Source organism: Aegilops tauschii, chromosome 1 (assembly GCF_002575655.3).
Source record: "Aegilops tauschii subsp. strangulata cultivar AL8/78 chromosome 1, Aet v6.0, whole genome shotgun sequence".
Lineage (NCBI taxonomy): Eukaryota > Viridiplantae > Streptophyta > Magnoliopsida > Poales > Poaceae > Aegilops > Aegilops tauschii.
The window spans coordinates 352,428,347-352,445,750 of NC_053035.3; the positions used below are offsets into that span (position 1 = coordinate 352,428,347).

The 17,404-nt window shown below is 46.3% G+C and overlaps 1 protein-coding gene across 1 annotated transcript; it reads right to left on the minus strand.

Annotated features, from left to right (window-relative positions):
* Positions 1-10,912: 10,912 nt before the first annotated feature.
* Positions 10,913-12,922, minus strand: LOC109778316 (uncharacterized). The gene has a single exon (XM_020336869.4). It carries the CDS (start codon positions 12,721-12,723, stop codon positions 11,059-11,061), a length of 1,665 nt encoding a protein of 554 aa, XP_020192458.1. The 5' UTR covers positions 12,724-12,922; the 3' UTR covers positions 10,913-11,058.
* Positions 12,923-17,404: the final 4,482 nt, after the last annotated feature.

Consider the following 17,404-nt stretch of genomic DNA (forward strand, 5'->3'; position numbering starts at 1 on the left):
TGTTGTTTCTTTTTCAGGCTCCTTATAGTGGCTATGAGTTGAAGCTTAAAGCGCTCCTGCTCGAGAGGATCCTCAGGCACGATGAAGTCTTCGTTGCCAAGGCTTGTCTCCTCCTCGGGGGTGGACGGTAACTATCGTCCTCCGAGTCATCTTCTATGGCCTGTTCGTCAGGGTTGTCTTGCCTGCTGTCATGTTCCTGTTCGGATGTAGCCCCGACAGGGTCTTCATTGTTTTCGGCGTCGCCCGGAGTACTATTTTCTCCTGTGCCGGTATTGCCGTCCTTTGAGCGACGGGGCTTAGAGCGGCGTTTGGGCCGCTGGCGCTTGGACTGCGTCTCCGAGGTTTTATTCGAATCTGGCTCTTCTTTGTCGTCGCCAGATCCTTTGGGTGTGTCAACCATGTACACGTCGTACGAAGAGGTGGTCGTCCAACGTCCAGTGAATGGCGGGTCTTGGCCTTGCTCCTGATCGGCATCGTCGTCCATACAGTCGATGTCTTCGGAGCCATAGTCAAGCACGTCAGTTAAATCATCGACAGTGGCTATGAAGTGGGTGGCGGGTGGGAAGCAAAATTCCTCGTCGTCCGTCTCTAGCTCGAACCGAGCATAGTTCGGATGTGAGTCCTTCTCCAAGGAAAAATTCTTTAAGGATTTTAGCACGTCACCCAAAGGCGAGTGCTGGAAAACGTCAGCGGCGCTGAACTCGAAGATCGATAACCGATCTAGCTCGGTGTCCGCGGGCGTACACAATCCGGAACTTATTGCCAGAGACAAGTCCGAAGTTCCGTTAAAGCGTATATTGCAGGGCGTTGAGTCCGTGCGCGACTCCAACGCCGCGGACTATGCGGCCTCGGATGGCCCGGTCTGCTTTGGCTCTAAGGCCGTTGCAGCAGTAGGAACTATCTCCTGGGTGTGATCCGATGACAGATTTAAGTCACGTTCATCGGGGTGAGGGGGAGCGATCGCCGCGGGTTCAGATCCCTTGAAGATCAAGTCTCCACGGATATCCGCGACGTAGTTCAAGCTTCCGAATCTGACCTGATGGCCAGGGGCGTAGCTGTCGATCTGCTCCAGATGGCCAAGCGAGTTGTCCTGCAGTACGAAGCTGCCGAATACGAAGGTCTGTCCGGGGAGGAAGGTTTCTCCCTGTACAACGTCATTACTGACAATCGAAGGGGCCATCGAGCCCTTTGCCGACGACACAGTGGAACTCTCAATGAAAGCACCAATGTCGGTGTCAAAATCGGCGGATCTCGGGTAGGGGGTCCCGAACTGTGCGTCTAGGATCGATGGTAACAGGAGACGGGGGACACGATGTTTACCCAGGTTCGGGCCCTCTCTATGGAGGTAATACCCTACTTCCTGCTTGATTGATCTTGATGAATATGAGTGTTACAAGAGTTGATCTACCACGAGATCGTAATGGCTAAAACCCTAGGAGCCTAGCCTATGTGTATATGGTAATGAATGTCCCCTATCCGGACTATGCTCTCCGGTTTATATAGACACCGGAGAGATCTAGGGTTACATGGAGTCGGTTACATAAGAAGGAATCTTCATAATTGGTCGCCAAGCTTGCCTTCCATGCCAAGTAGAGTCCAATCCGGACATGGGTATAGTCTTCGGCCTTCATATCTTCACAGCCCATCAGTCCGGCCCAATGAGTAACAGGCCGGACGCCCGAAGACCCCTTAGTCCAGGACTCCCTCACCCGCTGCAGGAGCAACTTGGGACGTTATGAGCGTCAGGCAGAGCAAAGCTGATGACTACTCGATTGTTCAGTGTGCCATGCTTTACGGCTTAGAATCAGGACTTCAAAGACGTTTTGAGCGTCATGGAGCATATGAGGTGTTCCAGGAGTTGAAGCTAATATTTCAAGCAAATGCCTGAGTTGAGAGATATGAAGTCTCCAACAAGTTCTATAGCTGCAAGATGGAGGAGAATAGTTCTGTCAGTGAACATATACTCAAAATGTATGGGTACCATAACCACTTGACTCAGCTGGGAGTTAATCTTCCTGATGATAGTGTCATTGACAGAGTTCTTCAATCACTGCCACCAAGGTATAAAGGCTTCATAATGAACTATAATATGCAAGGGATGGAAAAGACAATTCCCGAGCTCTTCGCGATGCTAAAAGCTGCGGAGGTAGAAATCAAGAAAGAGCATCAAGTGTTGATGGTTTACAAGACCACTAGTTTCAAGAAAAGGGCAAACGAAAGAAGGGGAACTTCAAGAAGAATGGAAAGCAAGTTGCTGCTCAAGGGAAGAAGCCCAAGTCTGCACCTAAGCCTGAGACTGAGTGCTTCTACTGCAAAGGAACTGGGCACTGGAAGCGGAACTGCCCCAAGTATTTGGCGGATAAGAAAGATGGCAAAGTGAAAGGTATATTTCATATACATGTTATTGATGTGTACCTTACTAATGCTCGTAGTAGCGCCTGGGTATTTGATACTAGTTCTGTTGCTCATATTTGCAACTCAAAACAGGGGCTACGGATTAAACGAAGATTGGCTAAGGACGAGGTGACGATGCACGTGGGAAATGGTTCCAAAGTCGATGTGATCGCCGTCGGCACGCTACCTCTACATCTACCGTCAGGATTAGGCTTAGACCTCAATAATTGTTATTTGGTGCCAGCGTTGAGCATGAACATTATATCCGGATCTTGTTTAATGCGAGACGGTTATTCATTTAAATCAGAGAATAATGGTTGTTCTATTTATATGAGTAATATCTTTTATGGTCATACACCCTTGATGAGTGGTCTATTTCTGTTGAATCTTGATTGTAGTGATACACATATTTATAATATTGAAGCCAAAAGATGCAAAGTTAATAATGATAGTGCAACTTATTTGTGGCACTGCCATTTAGGTCATATTGGTGTAAAGCGCATGAAGAAACTCCATGCTGATGGGCTTTTGGAATCACTTGATTATGAATCACTTGATGCTTGCGAACCATGCCTAATGGGCAACGTGACTAAGAATGCGTTCTCCGGAACAATGGAGAGAGCAACTGACTTGTTGGAAATAATACATACTGATGTATGCGGTCCAATGAGTGTTGAGGCTCGCGGCGGGTATCGTTATTTTCTGACCTTCACAGATGATTTGAGCAGATATGGGTATGTCTACTTAATGAAACATAAGTCTGAAACATTTGAAAAGTTCAAAGAATTTCAGAGTGAAGTGGAAAATCATCGTAACAAGAAAATAAAGTTTCTATGATCTGATCGTGGAGGTGAATATTTGAGTTATGAGTTTGGTCTTCATTTGAAACAATGTGGAATAGTTTCGCAACTCACGCCACCTGGAACACCACAGCGTAATGGTGTGTCCGAATATTGTAACCATACTTTATTAGATATGGTGCGATCTATGATGTCTTTTACTGATTTACCGCTATCGTTTTGGGGTTATGCTTTAGAGACGGCTGCATTCACGTTAAATAGGGCACCATCTAAATCTGTTGAGACGACACCATATGAATTGTGGTTTGGCAAGAAACCTAAGCTGTCGTTTCTTAAAGTTTGGGGCTGCAATGCTTATGTGAAAAAAGCTTCAACCTGGTAAGCTCGAACCCAAATCAGAGAAATGTGTCTTCATAGAATACCCAAAGGAGACTATTGGGTACACCTTCTATCACAGATCTGAAGGCAAGATATTCGTTGCTAAGAATGGATCCTTTCTAGAGAAGGAGTTTCTCTCGAAAGAAGTGAGTGGGAGGAAAGTAGAACTTGATGAGGTAATTGTACCTTCTCCTGAATTGGAAAGTAGTTCATCACAGAAATCATTTCTAGTGATTCCTACACCAATTAGTGAGGAAGCTAATGATGATGATCATGAAACTTCAGATCAAGTTACTACTGAACCTCGTAGGTCAACCAGAGCACGTTCCGCACCAGAGTGGTACGGTAATCTTGTTTTGGAAGTCATGTTACTAGACCATGTCGAACCTACGAACTATGAGGAAGCGATGATGAGCCCAGATTCCGCAAAATGGCTTGAGGCCATGAAATCTGAGATAGGATCCATGTATGAAAACAAAGTATGGACATTGGTGGACTTGCCCAATGATTGACAAGCCACAGAGAATAAATGGATCTTCAAGAGGAAGACGGACGCTCATGGTAGTGTTACTATATACAAAGCTCGAATTGTCGCAAAAGGTTTTTGACAAGTTCAAGGTGTTGACTACAATGAGATTTTCTCACTCTTATCGATGCTTAAGTCTGTCCTAATCACGTTAGCAATTGCCGCATTTTATGAAATCTGGCAAATGGATATCAAATCTGCATTCCTTAATGGATTTATTAAAGAAGAGTTGTATATGATGCAACCAAAAGGTTTTGTCTATCCTAAAGGTGCTGACAAAGTGTGCAAGCTCCAGCGATCCATATAGTTGGAATATATGCTTTGATGTGTTGATCAAATCATATAGTTTTATACAGACTTGCGGTGAAGCCTGTATTTACAAGAAAGTGAGTGGGAGCACTACAACCTTTTTGATAAGTATATGTGAATGACATATTGTTGATCAGAAATGATGTCGAATTTTCTGGAAAGCATAAAGGAGTGTTTGAAAGGAGTTTTTCAGAGAAAGACCTCAGTGAAGCTGCTTACGTATTGAGCATCAAGATCTATAGATCAAGACGCGTGATAAGACTTTGATGATTACATACCTTGATAAGTTTTTGAAAGAGTTCAAAATGAATCACTCAAAGAAGGAGTTCTTGCCTGAGTTGTAAGGTATGAAGTTGAGTAAGCCTCAAAACCCGACCACGACAGAAGATAGAGAGAGGATGAAAGTCATTCCCTATGCCTCTGCCATAGGTTCTATAAAGTATGCCATGCTGTGTAACAAACCTGTTGTGTACCTTGCCATGAGTTTGGCAAAGGGGTACAATAGTTATCCAGGAGTAGATCACTGGACAGCGGTCAAAATTATCCTTAAGTACCTAAAGAGGACTAAGGAAGTGTTTCTCGGTTATGGAGATGACAAAGAGTTCGTCGTAAAGGGTTACGTCGATGCAAGCTTTGACACTGATCCGGATGACTCCGAGTCTCAATCTGGATACATATTGAAAGTGGGAGCTATAAGCTAGAGTAGCTCCGTGCAGAGCACTGTAGACATAGAAATTTGCAAAATACATACAGATCTGAATGTGGCAGACCCGTTGACTAAACTTCTCTCACAAGCAAAACATGATCACACCTTAGTACTCTTTGGGTGTTAATCACATAGCGATGTGAATTAGATTATTGACTCTAGTAAACCCTTTGGGTGTTGGTCACATGGCGATGTGAACTATGGGTGTTAATCACATAAATATGTGAACTATTGGTGTTAAATCACATGGCGGTGTGAACTAGATTATTGACTCTAGTGCAAGTGGGAGATTGAAGGAAATATGCCCTAGAGGCAATAATAAAGTTGTTATTTATATTTCCTTGTATCATGATAAATATCTATTATTCATGCTAGAATTGTATTAACCGGAGACTTGATACATGTGTGGATACATAGACATAACACAGTGTCCCTAGTAAGCCTCTACTAGACTAGCTCGTTAGTCAAAGATGGTTAAGTTTCCTAACCATAGACATGTGTTGTCATTTGATGAACGAGATCACATCATTAGAGAATGATGTGATGGACAAGACCCATCCGTTAGCTTATCATAATGATCGTTTAGTTTTATTGCTATTGCTTTCTTCATGACTTATACATGTTCCTCTGACTATGAGATTATGCAACTCCCGAATACCGGACGAACACCTTGCGTGCTATCAAACGTCACAACGTAATTGGGTGATTATAAAGATACTCTACAGGTGTCTCCGAATGTGTTTGTTGGGTTGGCATAGATCAAGATTAGGATTTGTCACTCCGTGTATCGGAGAGGTATCTCTGGGCCCTCTTCGTAATGCACATCACTATAAGCCCAGCAAGCAATGTGACTAATGAGTTAGGTGCAGGATGATGCATTATGGAATGAGTAAAGAGAGTTGCGGTTAATGAGATTGAACTAGGTATGATGATACCGACGATCGAATCTCGGGCAAGTAACATACCGATGACAAAGGGAACAGCGTATGTTGTTATGCGGTTTGACCGATAAAGATCTTCGTAGAATATGTAGGAGCCAATATGAGCATCCAGGTTCCGCTATTGGTTATTGACCGGAGATGTGTCTCAGTCATGTCTACATAGTTCTCGAACCCGTAGGGTCCGCACGCTTAATGTTTGATGACGATTTGTATTATGAGTTATGTGATTTGATGACCGAAGATTGTTCGGAGTCCCGGATGATATCACGGACATGACGAGGAGTCTCGAAATGGTCGAGAGGTAAAGATTGATATATTGGAAGGTTATATTCGGACACCGGAATGGTTCCGGAGTGATTCGGGTATTTTTCGGAGTACCGGGAGGTTACCGGAACCCCCCGGGGAAGTATTGGGCCTTAGTGGGCTTTAGTGGAAAGGAAAGGAGGGCCGCAAGGGGTGGCCGCGCCCCCCGCCCCCCATGGCAAGTCCGAATTGGACTAGGGAGGGGGCGGCGCCCCCCTCTTTCCTTCTCCCTCTCCTCCTCCTTCCCCCTCCCCCTCCCCCTCTTGGGAATCCTAGTTTGACTTCCCCTATGGCGCGCCCTCCTTGGCCGCCGGCCTCCTCCCCATTCCTTTATATACGAGGGCAGGGGGCACCCCAAAGCACAACAGACAATCTCTTAGCCGTGTGCGGTGCCCCCCTCCACAGTTTAACACCTCGGTCATATCGTCGTAGTGCTTAGGCGAAGCCCTGCGCCGGTAACTTCATCATCACCGTCGCCACTCCGTGGTGCTGACGGAACTCTCCCTCGACCCTCTACTTGATCAAGAGCTCGAGGGACGTCATCGTGTTGAACGTGTGCTGAACACGAAGGTGCCGTACGTTCGGTACTTGGATCGTGAAGACGTTCGACTACATCATCCGTGTTACTAAACGCTTCCGCTTTCGGTCTACGAGGGTACGTGGACACACTCTCCCCGCTCGTTTCTATGCTTCTCCTAGATAGATCTTGCGTGATCGTAGGAAATTTTTTGAATTACTATGTTCCCCAACAGACTCTACCGCAAAAGCTTCAAAGCCTATTCCTCAAGCCACTTCTCCACGAGTGATGACTAATCGTGAGCTTCTTTTAAGTCTTCATCAGAAGGTCGATCGCAATCACAAGTGGGTCAAGAGACAATTTGGCTCAATTCTTCAGAACATGACAGTCACGCAAAATACTGTGAAGAAAAATCACTACTACTTGCATGAAGTCTTTGACCGCACTTGGGCTATTCTGTCTCACCTATACGGTGATGAGGATCTGAAGCAGATGGGATTCCAACAGGACTTTGACTGGTCTCAGCCACCTTCGAAGAAATTCAAGAAGGTCAAAGTTCCTCAGCTCGTCCAAGTTCATATTCTTCATCGCGCGAGACGGGTGAAGCTGAAGATTTGAACGACACTACGGCAGACCCTACCTCAACAGACGACCCCAACAACGCTGGCGCTCCTCCATCGACATCATGATGATATTCTTCAGGGGCGTTAGTCCTCATTTTTTGTCCCTTTTGGTCATTTGATGACAAAGGGGGAGAAATTTGAGTTAGTCTTCAAGCGGGTCTTATATATGGGCTTTTTTTGTTAAGTTACAACTCTTGCTCTTCTGAAGTGTTTGCTCTGATGAGTTGTAAACTTAAGTCCTATGGTGGTTTGACACTTTTTGAACTGCTTTCTGCATGCTTATTCCTCAAGTACATTAATGCAGGCATGCTGAATTTTGTCAGACACCATATTTCATCATGCATTTCAAATTCTTCATATCATATGTCAAATGCGTGTATGAATTACAAGATATAGGGGGAGATCTCCATGATATTACACTACAATGTGCATTTGCTATCCAAAGCAAATTCCTCAAATATGCACATCTTCAGGGGGAGTTCTTCTATATCTTGCAATCAAATTCCTCAATATCAGTATTTACACTTCATATGTTTATCCCCGTTGAAAACTTAACCTATTTTTCATCAATCACCAAAAAGGGGGAGATTGTAAGTGCATCTAGTGCCCCTTAGTGATTTTGGTGTATTGAAGACTTATAGATTAAGGAACTAATGTGTTTGTGAGTATACACATGTTCTATAAGTCTATGAGGAGTTTGATATTTACATGAAAGTCGACCCCTAAAAATGAATGTCTTCAGTTGAAGACTCCGGTTTTCCTGAAGACTTTGAAAATGAGGAAATTGGTGTGACCTTGAAGACTTCGATATTGATGCGAGGATTATGAAGTGTGAAGCCTTTTGTTTTCATAGTTTCATTTTCTCTTTCTTGAGTATAGGAAACGTCGTACTATTAAAGGGGGTCGAGGTAAAACTAAGGAAAAATCTCCAAGTGCTGCTCAACTCAAATCCTACACCTACCCAATCCTTTCGAGTGAAGCCATTGGAAATCTCATACAGTTCAGTCAATTTCTTCAGTGACAGAGACGAAGATCTTCTGTTCTCTGAGGAATTTGTCCCGACTGAGGAGTTAGGAATTCGCCAGTGTGAATTGCCTGCAAGTGAGGAACATGATATCCCTGAGGAATTTGAGAGCTCAAATTTCCGACCGTTGCTGTGCTATGCGCCAGCTGTCCAAAATATCCTATCCACCTAACAGTCATATCATTGAAGGGCATTTATGTCTTATCATGTCGGGCTGCTCCCTAGGCTATAAATAGCCGCCCCCTACAACCACTAGTTGGTTGGCTGCTCCGAGAGATAGATTGACACTTGTCATTTAGAGCATCCCATCTTTCGAGGACTTTGAGCGAAAATCATCAGTGAGGAAAAAGCCCAAAACTCAAACACTACAACCCAAAGTGATTGAGCATCACTGATGAGATTGTTCCTGTGTGGAACCGATGCTTGTTACCTTTGAGGACTGTGCATCCTCCAGACGGTTAGGCGTCATGGTCTAGAGCATCCAAGAGGAATTGTGGATCGTCGGGTGACCGAGTCTGTGAAAGTTTGGAAGTCACCTGAAGACTTACCACGAGTGATTGGGCGAGGTCTGTGACCTTAGATCAAGAAGAATACGGTGAGGACTGTGTGTCCGGTACTGGGTGTCCTCAGGTTTAAATACATAGCCGCTCCAACCAGACGTACAACTGTCACAGCAGTTGGAACTGGTCTACCAAATCATCGTCTTCAGCAAGCTACTGGTTCTATTTCCTCAAGCCTTTCATTTCCTCATTCATGTGTTGATGAACTTGATCGTTACTGTTTGAAGACTTTGACTAAAGACTTTCTCAGTTTCCTCAATCCTAATTCTTCAGTCATCTTATCTTCAGCCTGCTTATCCTGTTTACACGCTACCTGTGCTCTGTGTTTGTTTCATTTCATCATGATGACTGTGTTACTGCCATGTTATGCTTGCACCTGAGTACTTATTCCGCTGCATGTATTTCATCGCTTAGCAAATTCCTCAAGTTGAATTTCCTCAGTGACAAATTTGTAAAAATCGCCTATTCAACCCCCCCTCTAGTCGATATAACGCACTTTCACAATTGTTTAACGACACAGAGAACTTGAGTACCAGAGCAACCAATGTTGTAGTATATCATAAGAGGGCTATAATATTTGATTTGATAATGGTATGTGAAAAGGAGACTTTGTATGTGCAGCTATTAATAGAGAGAATACATATGCCACATCTTACACTTATGCACCAAGTCTGTTATGCAAACAAAGATCTATTTTACAACTGAGTAAAAGAATGAGTCAAGCCGAACCTGAAAGGCACACAAGAGACAAGCTACGAAGCAGAAGTACAGAGCTCGTGAATGTATAAATGTATAATGCGTACGAATAGGATGTGGTACTTAGCACTGGAAAAAACCACAACCAACAATATTATCCATGCGTACAAGAACATTGTTGCATCCCAACCGATTGACCAGCTTCAAGCCTTCATACGAATGCAGAACTATATCATTGTCTATGTTTGCTTTTGTCACCTATTGTCTGTGTTTCAGCAAAGCCAGCAGGATTGGTGCTTTTTTTTAGGGGGTCAGCAGGATTGGTGCTTACTGGGAAGCGGAGGGTGAAGAAGAAACGAGAGCAGGCTTAGGGCATGGCCAGAATTGGGTCATTGGGTGCATTAAGTTTAGGCCTTGGGCCATAGTGGGTTGAGTCCATCTGAGTTAGCAGGTGGCATGATGTGCGTGAGCGCAGTTAGCTAAATACATGTGCATTGCTACCGGATGGAACAATATTTGAAAAATGGTGTCGCGTGACTGGTTGTCCTCGGTTGTCACTGTTGTCCTCAAAGTCGCGGTCGAAGCCCTCGACTGTGAGTGCTTGGTCGTCCTCGAGCGGGAGCGACGTGGGGGCAGCCATGCCTAGAAGTGTTAGATGATGCATCTGGACACAGGAAAGTCAATTAGCATGGCAAAAACATATATAGATGGATTGCTTAATAGAAAAACTGAAAATGGCAAACATGGTAATAAATATGATCGGACCAATTGCACGTACCAGGATAGATGCAGGCATATCCAAAGCATGATATGACGGCTAGAACATCGTATTTGAAATAGTAGCAATAATAAGTGTTAAACAACTGTTTAACGACAGATAGAACTTGAGTGCGAGAGCAACCAATGTTGTAGTATATCATAAGAGGGCTATAATATTTGATTTGATAATGGTATGTGAAAAGGAGACGTTGTATGACCAGCTATTATAATAGAGAGAATACATATGCCACATGTTATACTTATGCACCAAGTCTGTTATGCAAACAAATATCTATTTTACAACTGAGCAAAAGAATGAGTCAAGCCAAACATGAAAGGCACACAAGAGACAAGCTGCGAAGCAGAAGTACAGAGCTTGTGAATGTATAATGCATATGAATAGGATGACAGTACTTAGCACTGGAAAAAACCACAACCAACAAACACAATATTTGAGTGTAATAACTAATAAGAGATTATAAACTCCATAAAATCGAATATAGATTACAAACATGAGAAAACTCAGCCTAAAACTAGTCGAACTTGGGCAGCTGAGGGAGAAACCCCATCCATGATGTGCTTCAGTGTGTCGTCCTTCTCCTCGTCGGTCCACAAATGTTGATGTGTCACCAACTCCCAGTCCCAGTGCCCCTTGTTCCGAGCATGCCCGTTCCTGAACATTGTGACATTGCGCAACACCGTGCATACTCCCATGAGAAACTTGACAAAGTAGGTTTGCCTCTTTGTTCCCTCATAACCAACCATCACAAACTCCTCCAAGTGATGATGGTGCCGAACCATGGTGTGTCGCCAGGGTATCTCATCACCGGGCTCCTCTTCTACGCAAGCTGCGATGTGGATGTGGAGGGTCTCCGGGGACGGCGCCGTCTCGAGGAGGAGACGGGGCCACGAGACATCCCAGGATGAAGGCACATCGGCGACCAGCAGCCTCCTCAGGTTCGGTAACAACGGCGGCGATGGGGAGCTCGACGGCACGATCCATCTGTCAGGCCCAGTGAGCCTGAGAATCAGGCTGGTTATGCCCGGCATGCGTCGAAGAAACGTTTCAGGCTCTATCTTAAGGTGCTGCGATAGAGCTTGGCGAAACCTTTGCAGTGTCATCCCGAGGCACAAGGTGAGGTTATATTTCCTGAGACAGGGAAACGAGGTGGACTCCTCCAAATGCACTATGATCCCCTCGGAGGCAAGGCTCTCGAGGCTAGGAAGAGCCCTCAGGCGTATCCGTCTGAACCTGCATTTTTCCACGACGAGCTCCCTGATCTTCGACATGGGGGCGTCCACGACCACGCCCCTGCCCCCGCTGCACCTGCAGGAGATGAGGTGCAGCACCTGCAGTTGCAGGCACGAGGTGAAGACGCCCTCGTAGGTCGCCTCGGGCGTCGAATCCGGTATGTCCTGCAGGACGAGCGCGGTGAGCGCGCCGTACTCGTGCAGCGGCGGGAGCACGCAGCCTCCAAGCTTGAGGCTTTGCAGGCGTGCCGCGCTGGGCTCCTTGCACAGGCCGCCATGGCCGCCAAAGCTGTGGACTGCTCCTGGTTGATTGTAGATTGGCTTGGCAACAGCTTCGAGGTCGTCCACCCCCCAAGCGTCGATGGCCTCCGCGATGAGCTGATTCAGGCAGCCGGTGTTGTGGGTGACGAAGAAGTCCACCCTGAGCCTGGTGACCCTCCTCCGGCGAGCGACGGTGCCCAAGAAGCTCTCGACGGACCTGGTCAGGGCGCGCATGGCCCGGTGCTCGTACCTTGTGATGTTGGGCATGAGCTCCCGTGTCATGGCGTGCCTTTTGTACTGGAAAAAAATAGCTCCCCCAATGTTGCGGCAGAGCTGGACCCATCGGTGGTAGCGCGGCGGGAGCATGCTCTCCACGCTGAAGCTGAGGACTGGGAGCTCGCGGTTGAGGCGGGCCCAGCGCCTGGAGAGGGCCGCGGTGCCGAGCGCCGTCCGGATGTCGAGGCGGCGCAGGACCGAAAGGAGGAGGTCGTCGGGGAGGGCGCTGATCCGGTCGTCGCGGCGGGACGCCCGCGGCCGGCGGCGGCGAAGGCATCGACCCATCGCGGTCCTGGCCCTGGCCATGAGTGAGCTACCTCCACCCGCGCGACGAATCGAGTAGCGAGTAGATGTTGCCGACTCACCACCGCGGTTGCGATTAAATAGAGCCGTCGGCATCGACACTGAACCTCTCCGACTCTTGAACTGAGACGGAGAAAAATGTGTGGGTCACCGCCCCGAAACCGATCTGGAATCGGAGTCGATTCAGTACTCCGAAACATGCGAGGACAGCCGTAGAGAAGAAGGGGTGGAATTCGGGGAAGAGCGCCGCCGGCAAGAAGAAGGGTGAGGGGGTGGGGAGGGGATCTAGGGACGAGGTAATATTACTGATAGTCACGCAACTTGCATCCAATGTGCAGTTTGATACTAGATCTTTCAAAATACGATTTTCTAGTCATGTAATTTGTCATTTGGTGCAAATACGGTCACTCCGGCTCTCCGCGCACGTATCCGTTGTTGATGTGGCATGCACGCGAACACTGTCAGCGATGTACGCAATTTCGTAGCGATGCGCACGCGGATTTTTTTGCATAAGACCCTCCGAATCATTTTTATTTGCTCAAAACAGTCCCTGCAATGGGCGGGAAGAGACAGCCCGTGTATATTTTTGCAGAACGGTATCCCGATATTGCTGGCAATTCATTTTGACTCTCCACCGCTTCGTCTCCTGGTCGTAAGAGGCGGAGGCGGAGGAGGTGGTGCGTCACGGCGGTCGTCGGAGGAGGAGATGGAAGACCCGCGTCGTCGACGTCCGGGCGAATTAGCGCCGTCGTATGGTTAGTCTGTCATCCATTTTGTCTCATTTCTCTCCTCTGCTCCCCGGTGACTTCTCTGTGTCGCGTTTCTCCTAGGTAGGGTTCATGTGGTAGGGCGATCACCATTGGTTCATTCACTTATGTACGCATTGTGAGTAATTGAGCTTTGCCATACGCATTACATTCCGAAGGTCTAGTTCCCCTGTTTCCCAATTCGAGCTAGGGTTTTTGTGGAGGTTAAAGGAGGTGGTTTATCAATTTGTTCACAGTTTAGGGTTTATGAATCGTTAGATGGCATAGTCCAAATCCTCTTCCATTTGTGAGATGTTTACTGAATTTTTGTGACAATGTGTACCGAATATGCTTGCAAATTCAGTTAACTGAATATGCTGCACATTATGTGAGTGAAAGTGTTAACTGAAACTGTTACCTGCACATTATGTGCTGTATTGACAAGTGATAATAATCTGTTGTATTGTGACTTAACCGCTTACTTAACTGAACATGTTCTCTGCTGCAGTGTTAACTGTATTTTGGCACTTAATGGTAAATGAATTTGTGCACTGACATGTGTATTTTGGCTCATGCATGTGTGGCATGCCACGCCAGCGGCGGATACGCACACTGACAGCCAAAGTGACCGTATGTGCACCAAACGAAAAGTTAGATGACCAGAAAACCGTATTTTAAAAGATCTAGCACTAAACTGCACATCTCACACAAGTTGTGTGACTACCAGTGATATTACCTCTTTAGGGATAGAGCGCCGCCAGCGAGACAGAGAGTGTACGCTGTGTAGGACCAACTTGTTTTCAAATAGTCCATAAAAAAGTCTTAGGTTCAACCGGCTGAAAACCACGGTTGCGTCGGCGGGTCTAGCTGCCATCCGATCTAACTTGATCGCATGGTGTAGAAGTGCTCTCTAGATTCCTCTACAGCCACCCAGTCCTTATCCTCTCGTAAAGCTTTGCATCCTTAATCTTCACGGCGTGTCTGTGTCGGTAAGTAACCAACCTCTGTCACTTCACTTTCCTGCAACTTGACCCGTGTTTCAGAAGCGTTTCCGCAACTCAACCCCTGTTGCAGACCGCATTGTCGCCGAGCTTTTCTGAAGGAGATGCTGAAGGCACCGCCTGAAAGTGCAATCATGCCCTTACATTATGTTTTGATGTTAATGACAATCTACATGTAGGGGGCTAACAATGGTTGTCAAGTGAATCTCAGGTGTTGGTCCCCGGTTCGTCAAATTGTGTGTGGATCAAGAGCATACGAAGTGGTTTCTCTCAAGGATGAAGTGTTAAAATGATGTTACATTTTGTTTCCTTGAGTATAGGATCCCGCACTATTAAGAGGGATTCGATTGGGTTCGTAAAAGACTTGCTCTAGTCAAAATACTCCTTCCCATAGTTCTTTCTTATCCATCCTTATCTTTGAATCATTCTATCTCTGGGAGTGCCGGATGTCCGGGCCTCGTGCCGGATGTCCGGGCCGCTCTCCGGATGTCCAGCTCATGCCCCGGATATCTGGCTCTTGCTTTTCCCCTTTCCAGATGGTTGTCTGTTTTACGCCGGATATCCGGGCCTTCCTGTCTCGCCGGATGTCCGGGTCCTATCCCGGATGTCCGGCCCCTTACTGCCCGTAAAACTGATATGATTCTATAAACGCTTGTGGGACATCTGGATGTCCGGCTATCTTCCGGATGTCCGGGCTTTCTTGTTGTGCCGGATGTCCGGGCTTGACCCCCGGATGTCCGGCCCCTCTATTTCCTGCTCTGTTCTGCCTTGTTCTTCAAGTGGCTTGCCAGGCCGGATGTCCGGCCCCTAGCCCGGATGTCCGGCCTGCCCGTTCACTTGCACTACAACGGCCATATTTGAGCTCACACTATATATAGCCCTTCTTCCCCACGGGAGAGGGTTGACCATTCACTTTGAACAAACCCTAGAACACTTCTCACTCTCTCTCTCATTCCTCCACACCAAATCTTAGATCCCCAAGGGATTTGAGAGCTTTGGAGAGAAGTTGTCCGATCAAGTGATAGATCCAGTTCTTCCCCTTCTTTGCACCCAAGGAATTCGTGATTTGAGCAAGTCTTGAGCTTTTCCCCATCGATCTTGTTACTCTTGGAGGTTGGAGACTCCTAGGCGGTAGGAGTCTTTTGGAGAGGAATCGACCTTTGTGATTACCCCCGGAAAAGTTTGTGAGGGTTTGGAGACCACCCCAAGGTCTACCACTAGTGGTTGAGAAACGCCTTCGTGGTGTTGTCTCAAAGGGAGAATAGGGTGAGCCTTCATGGCGTTGGTGTGCCTTCGTGGTAACATCCACCTCTCTAATGGTGATGTAGCTTCCCTCCAAGGAAGTGAACATCGACATACATCCTCGTCTCCCGGAGTTGCGGTTATTCCTAACCCTAACTCTCTACTTGTGGTTACTTGTCTCTTAGCACTTACTTATATCATATTGTGCTTGTTTACTTACATACTTGTGTTGCTTGCTTATCTTGCTTAGCACTTAGTACTAGACTTGCAATTGTTAGGCTCACCTTCATATTCCGCATTAGTGCCTAAAATTGTTAAGTAATAATTAAAATTTGTAATTGTACCTATTCACCCCCCCCCCCCTCTAGGTCCATCTCGATCCTTTCAATTGGTATCAGAGCCTCGTGCTCTATTCTTGTGGCTTAACCGCCCTAGAGCGAGATGAACCCCGATGGGACTCCCCATGTTGCAGATCCGAAAGATAAAGGCGAGGCTTCCTCAGAAGTCAAGTCCTTTACTTCTGAGGATCTGGAACGGGCCCTTGCTAAGCAAAAAGAGGAGCATGATGCTTTTGTCGAGGCCTTGGTCCAAATGAGGATAGCCACATTGTCCACCGTGCTTGCACCAGTTTCGGGTGGTGCGGCTTCGAGGCCAACTGTGCCTACTCCGTCACTTGGTCAACAACCTCCTAGCAATGAACACTCTAGTGTTCCTTGGCTTTATGCAAGACCCCAAGTTGAGAAACCAAAATATAACCCTCAAGGCAAACCTCCTTTACTTGATGCCACTTCTGATTTTGCCTTGTGGAGAGTTGCTATGCAGGATCATCTTCGATATGGAAACGATGAGATGCTAGAGATCTTGGAGTATGGTTACCATGTGGTTGATCCAAAGAATCCTACACCAAGAGAAATTTATGACAAGAATCTCAATGACACTGCAATCATGTGTATAAGGAGAGGTATGGTTGAAAAGCAAAGGAGACCTTTCATACACATCACAAGTGCCAAGGAACTATGGGAAAGTATTATAAGATCCAAGACCGGTACCTCCACCCTCCGGAGTGCTCAATATGAAATTGCCAAGGGGCAATTGCAAAACTTTTGTATGGAGAAAGGTGAAACTCCAAATCAACTTCTTGAGCGTCTCATGACTCTCACCGCTGATATTGAGTCGTGTGAGTGTGACAAGACACAAGATGGATTCAACATGACTAAGCGATTCCTTGTGGACAAGTTGCTCCATGCTCTTGCTCCATATCACCATCAGATGGTATGGGACATAAGACAACACCATGCCTTCAAGGAAATGACTACAGATGACATCATATCTACTTTCCAACTATTTGAAGAGTCAAAGGAAAATGCTACAAAACATCTTGCCATGCATGGTACTCCATCGTCGAAGATCAATCTTGCATTGAAGGCCAAGCATGTATGTGAAGATGTGCAAAGTGAAGAAGAAGAAGACGATGATGATGATGAAGATGGTGATGAGGTTGAATCCGATGAGGGCCCTTCATATGAAGACATGGCTCTCTTTGTTAAGAAGTTTAGCGCGGGAAAATTCAAGGGAAGATTTCAAAAGAAGAAAGTAAGAAAATGCTACAACTGTGAAGAAACCAATCACTTCTCCAACGAGTGCCCTTATGAGAAGAGAGAAGATAAACCAAGGTTTCCTAAGACCTTTCCCAAGAATAAGTTGCCAAATCCTTTGAACTCCAAGCTCAAGAAGAGAGATGGGAAAGCAATGGTTGCTCAAGAAGAATCCGATCCGGATGATGTTAGT

Coding starts and splice junctions, on each gene's coding strand:
- LOC109778316 (XM_020336869.4), bottom strand. CDS start 12,723: ATGCCGACGGCTCTATTTAATCGCAACCGCGGTGGTGAGTCGGCAACA.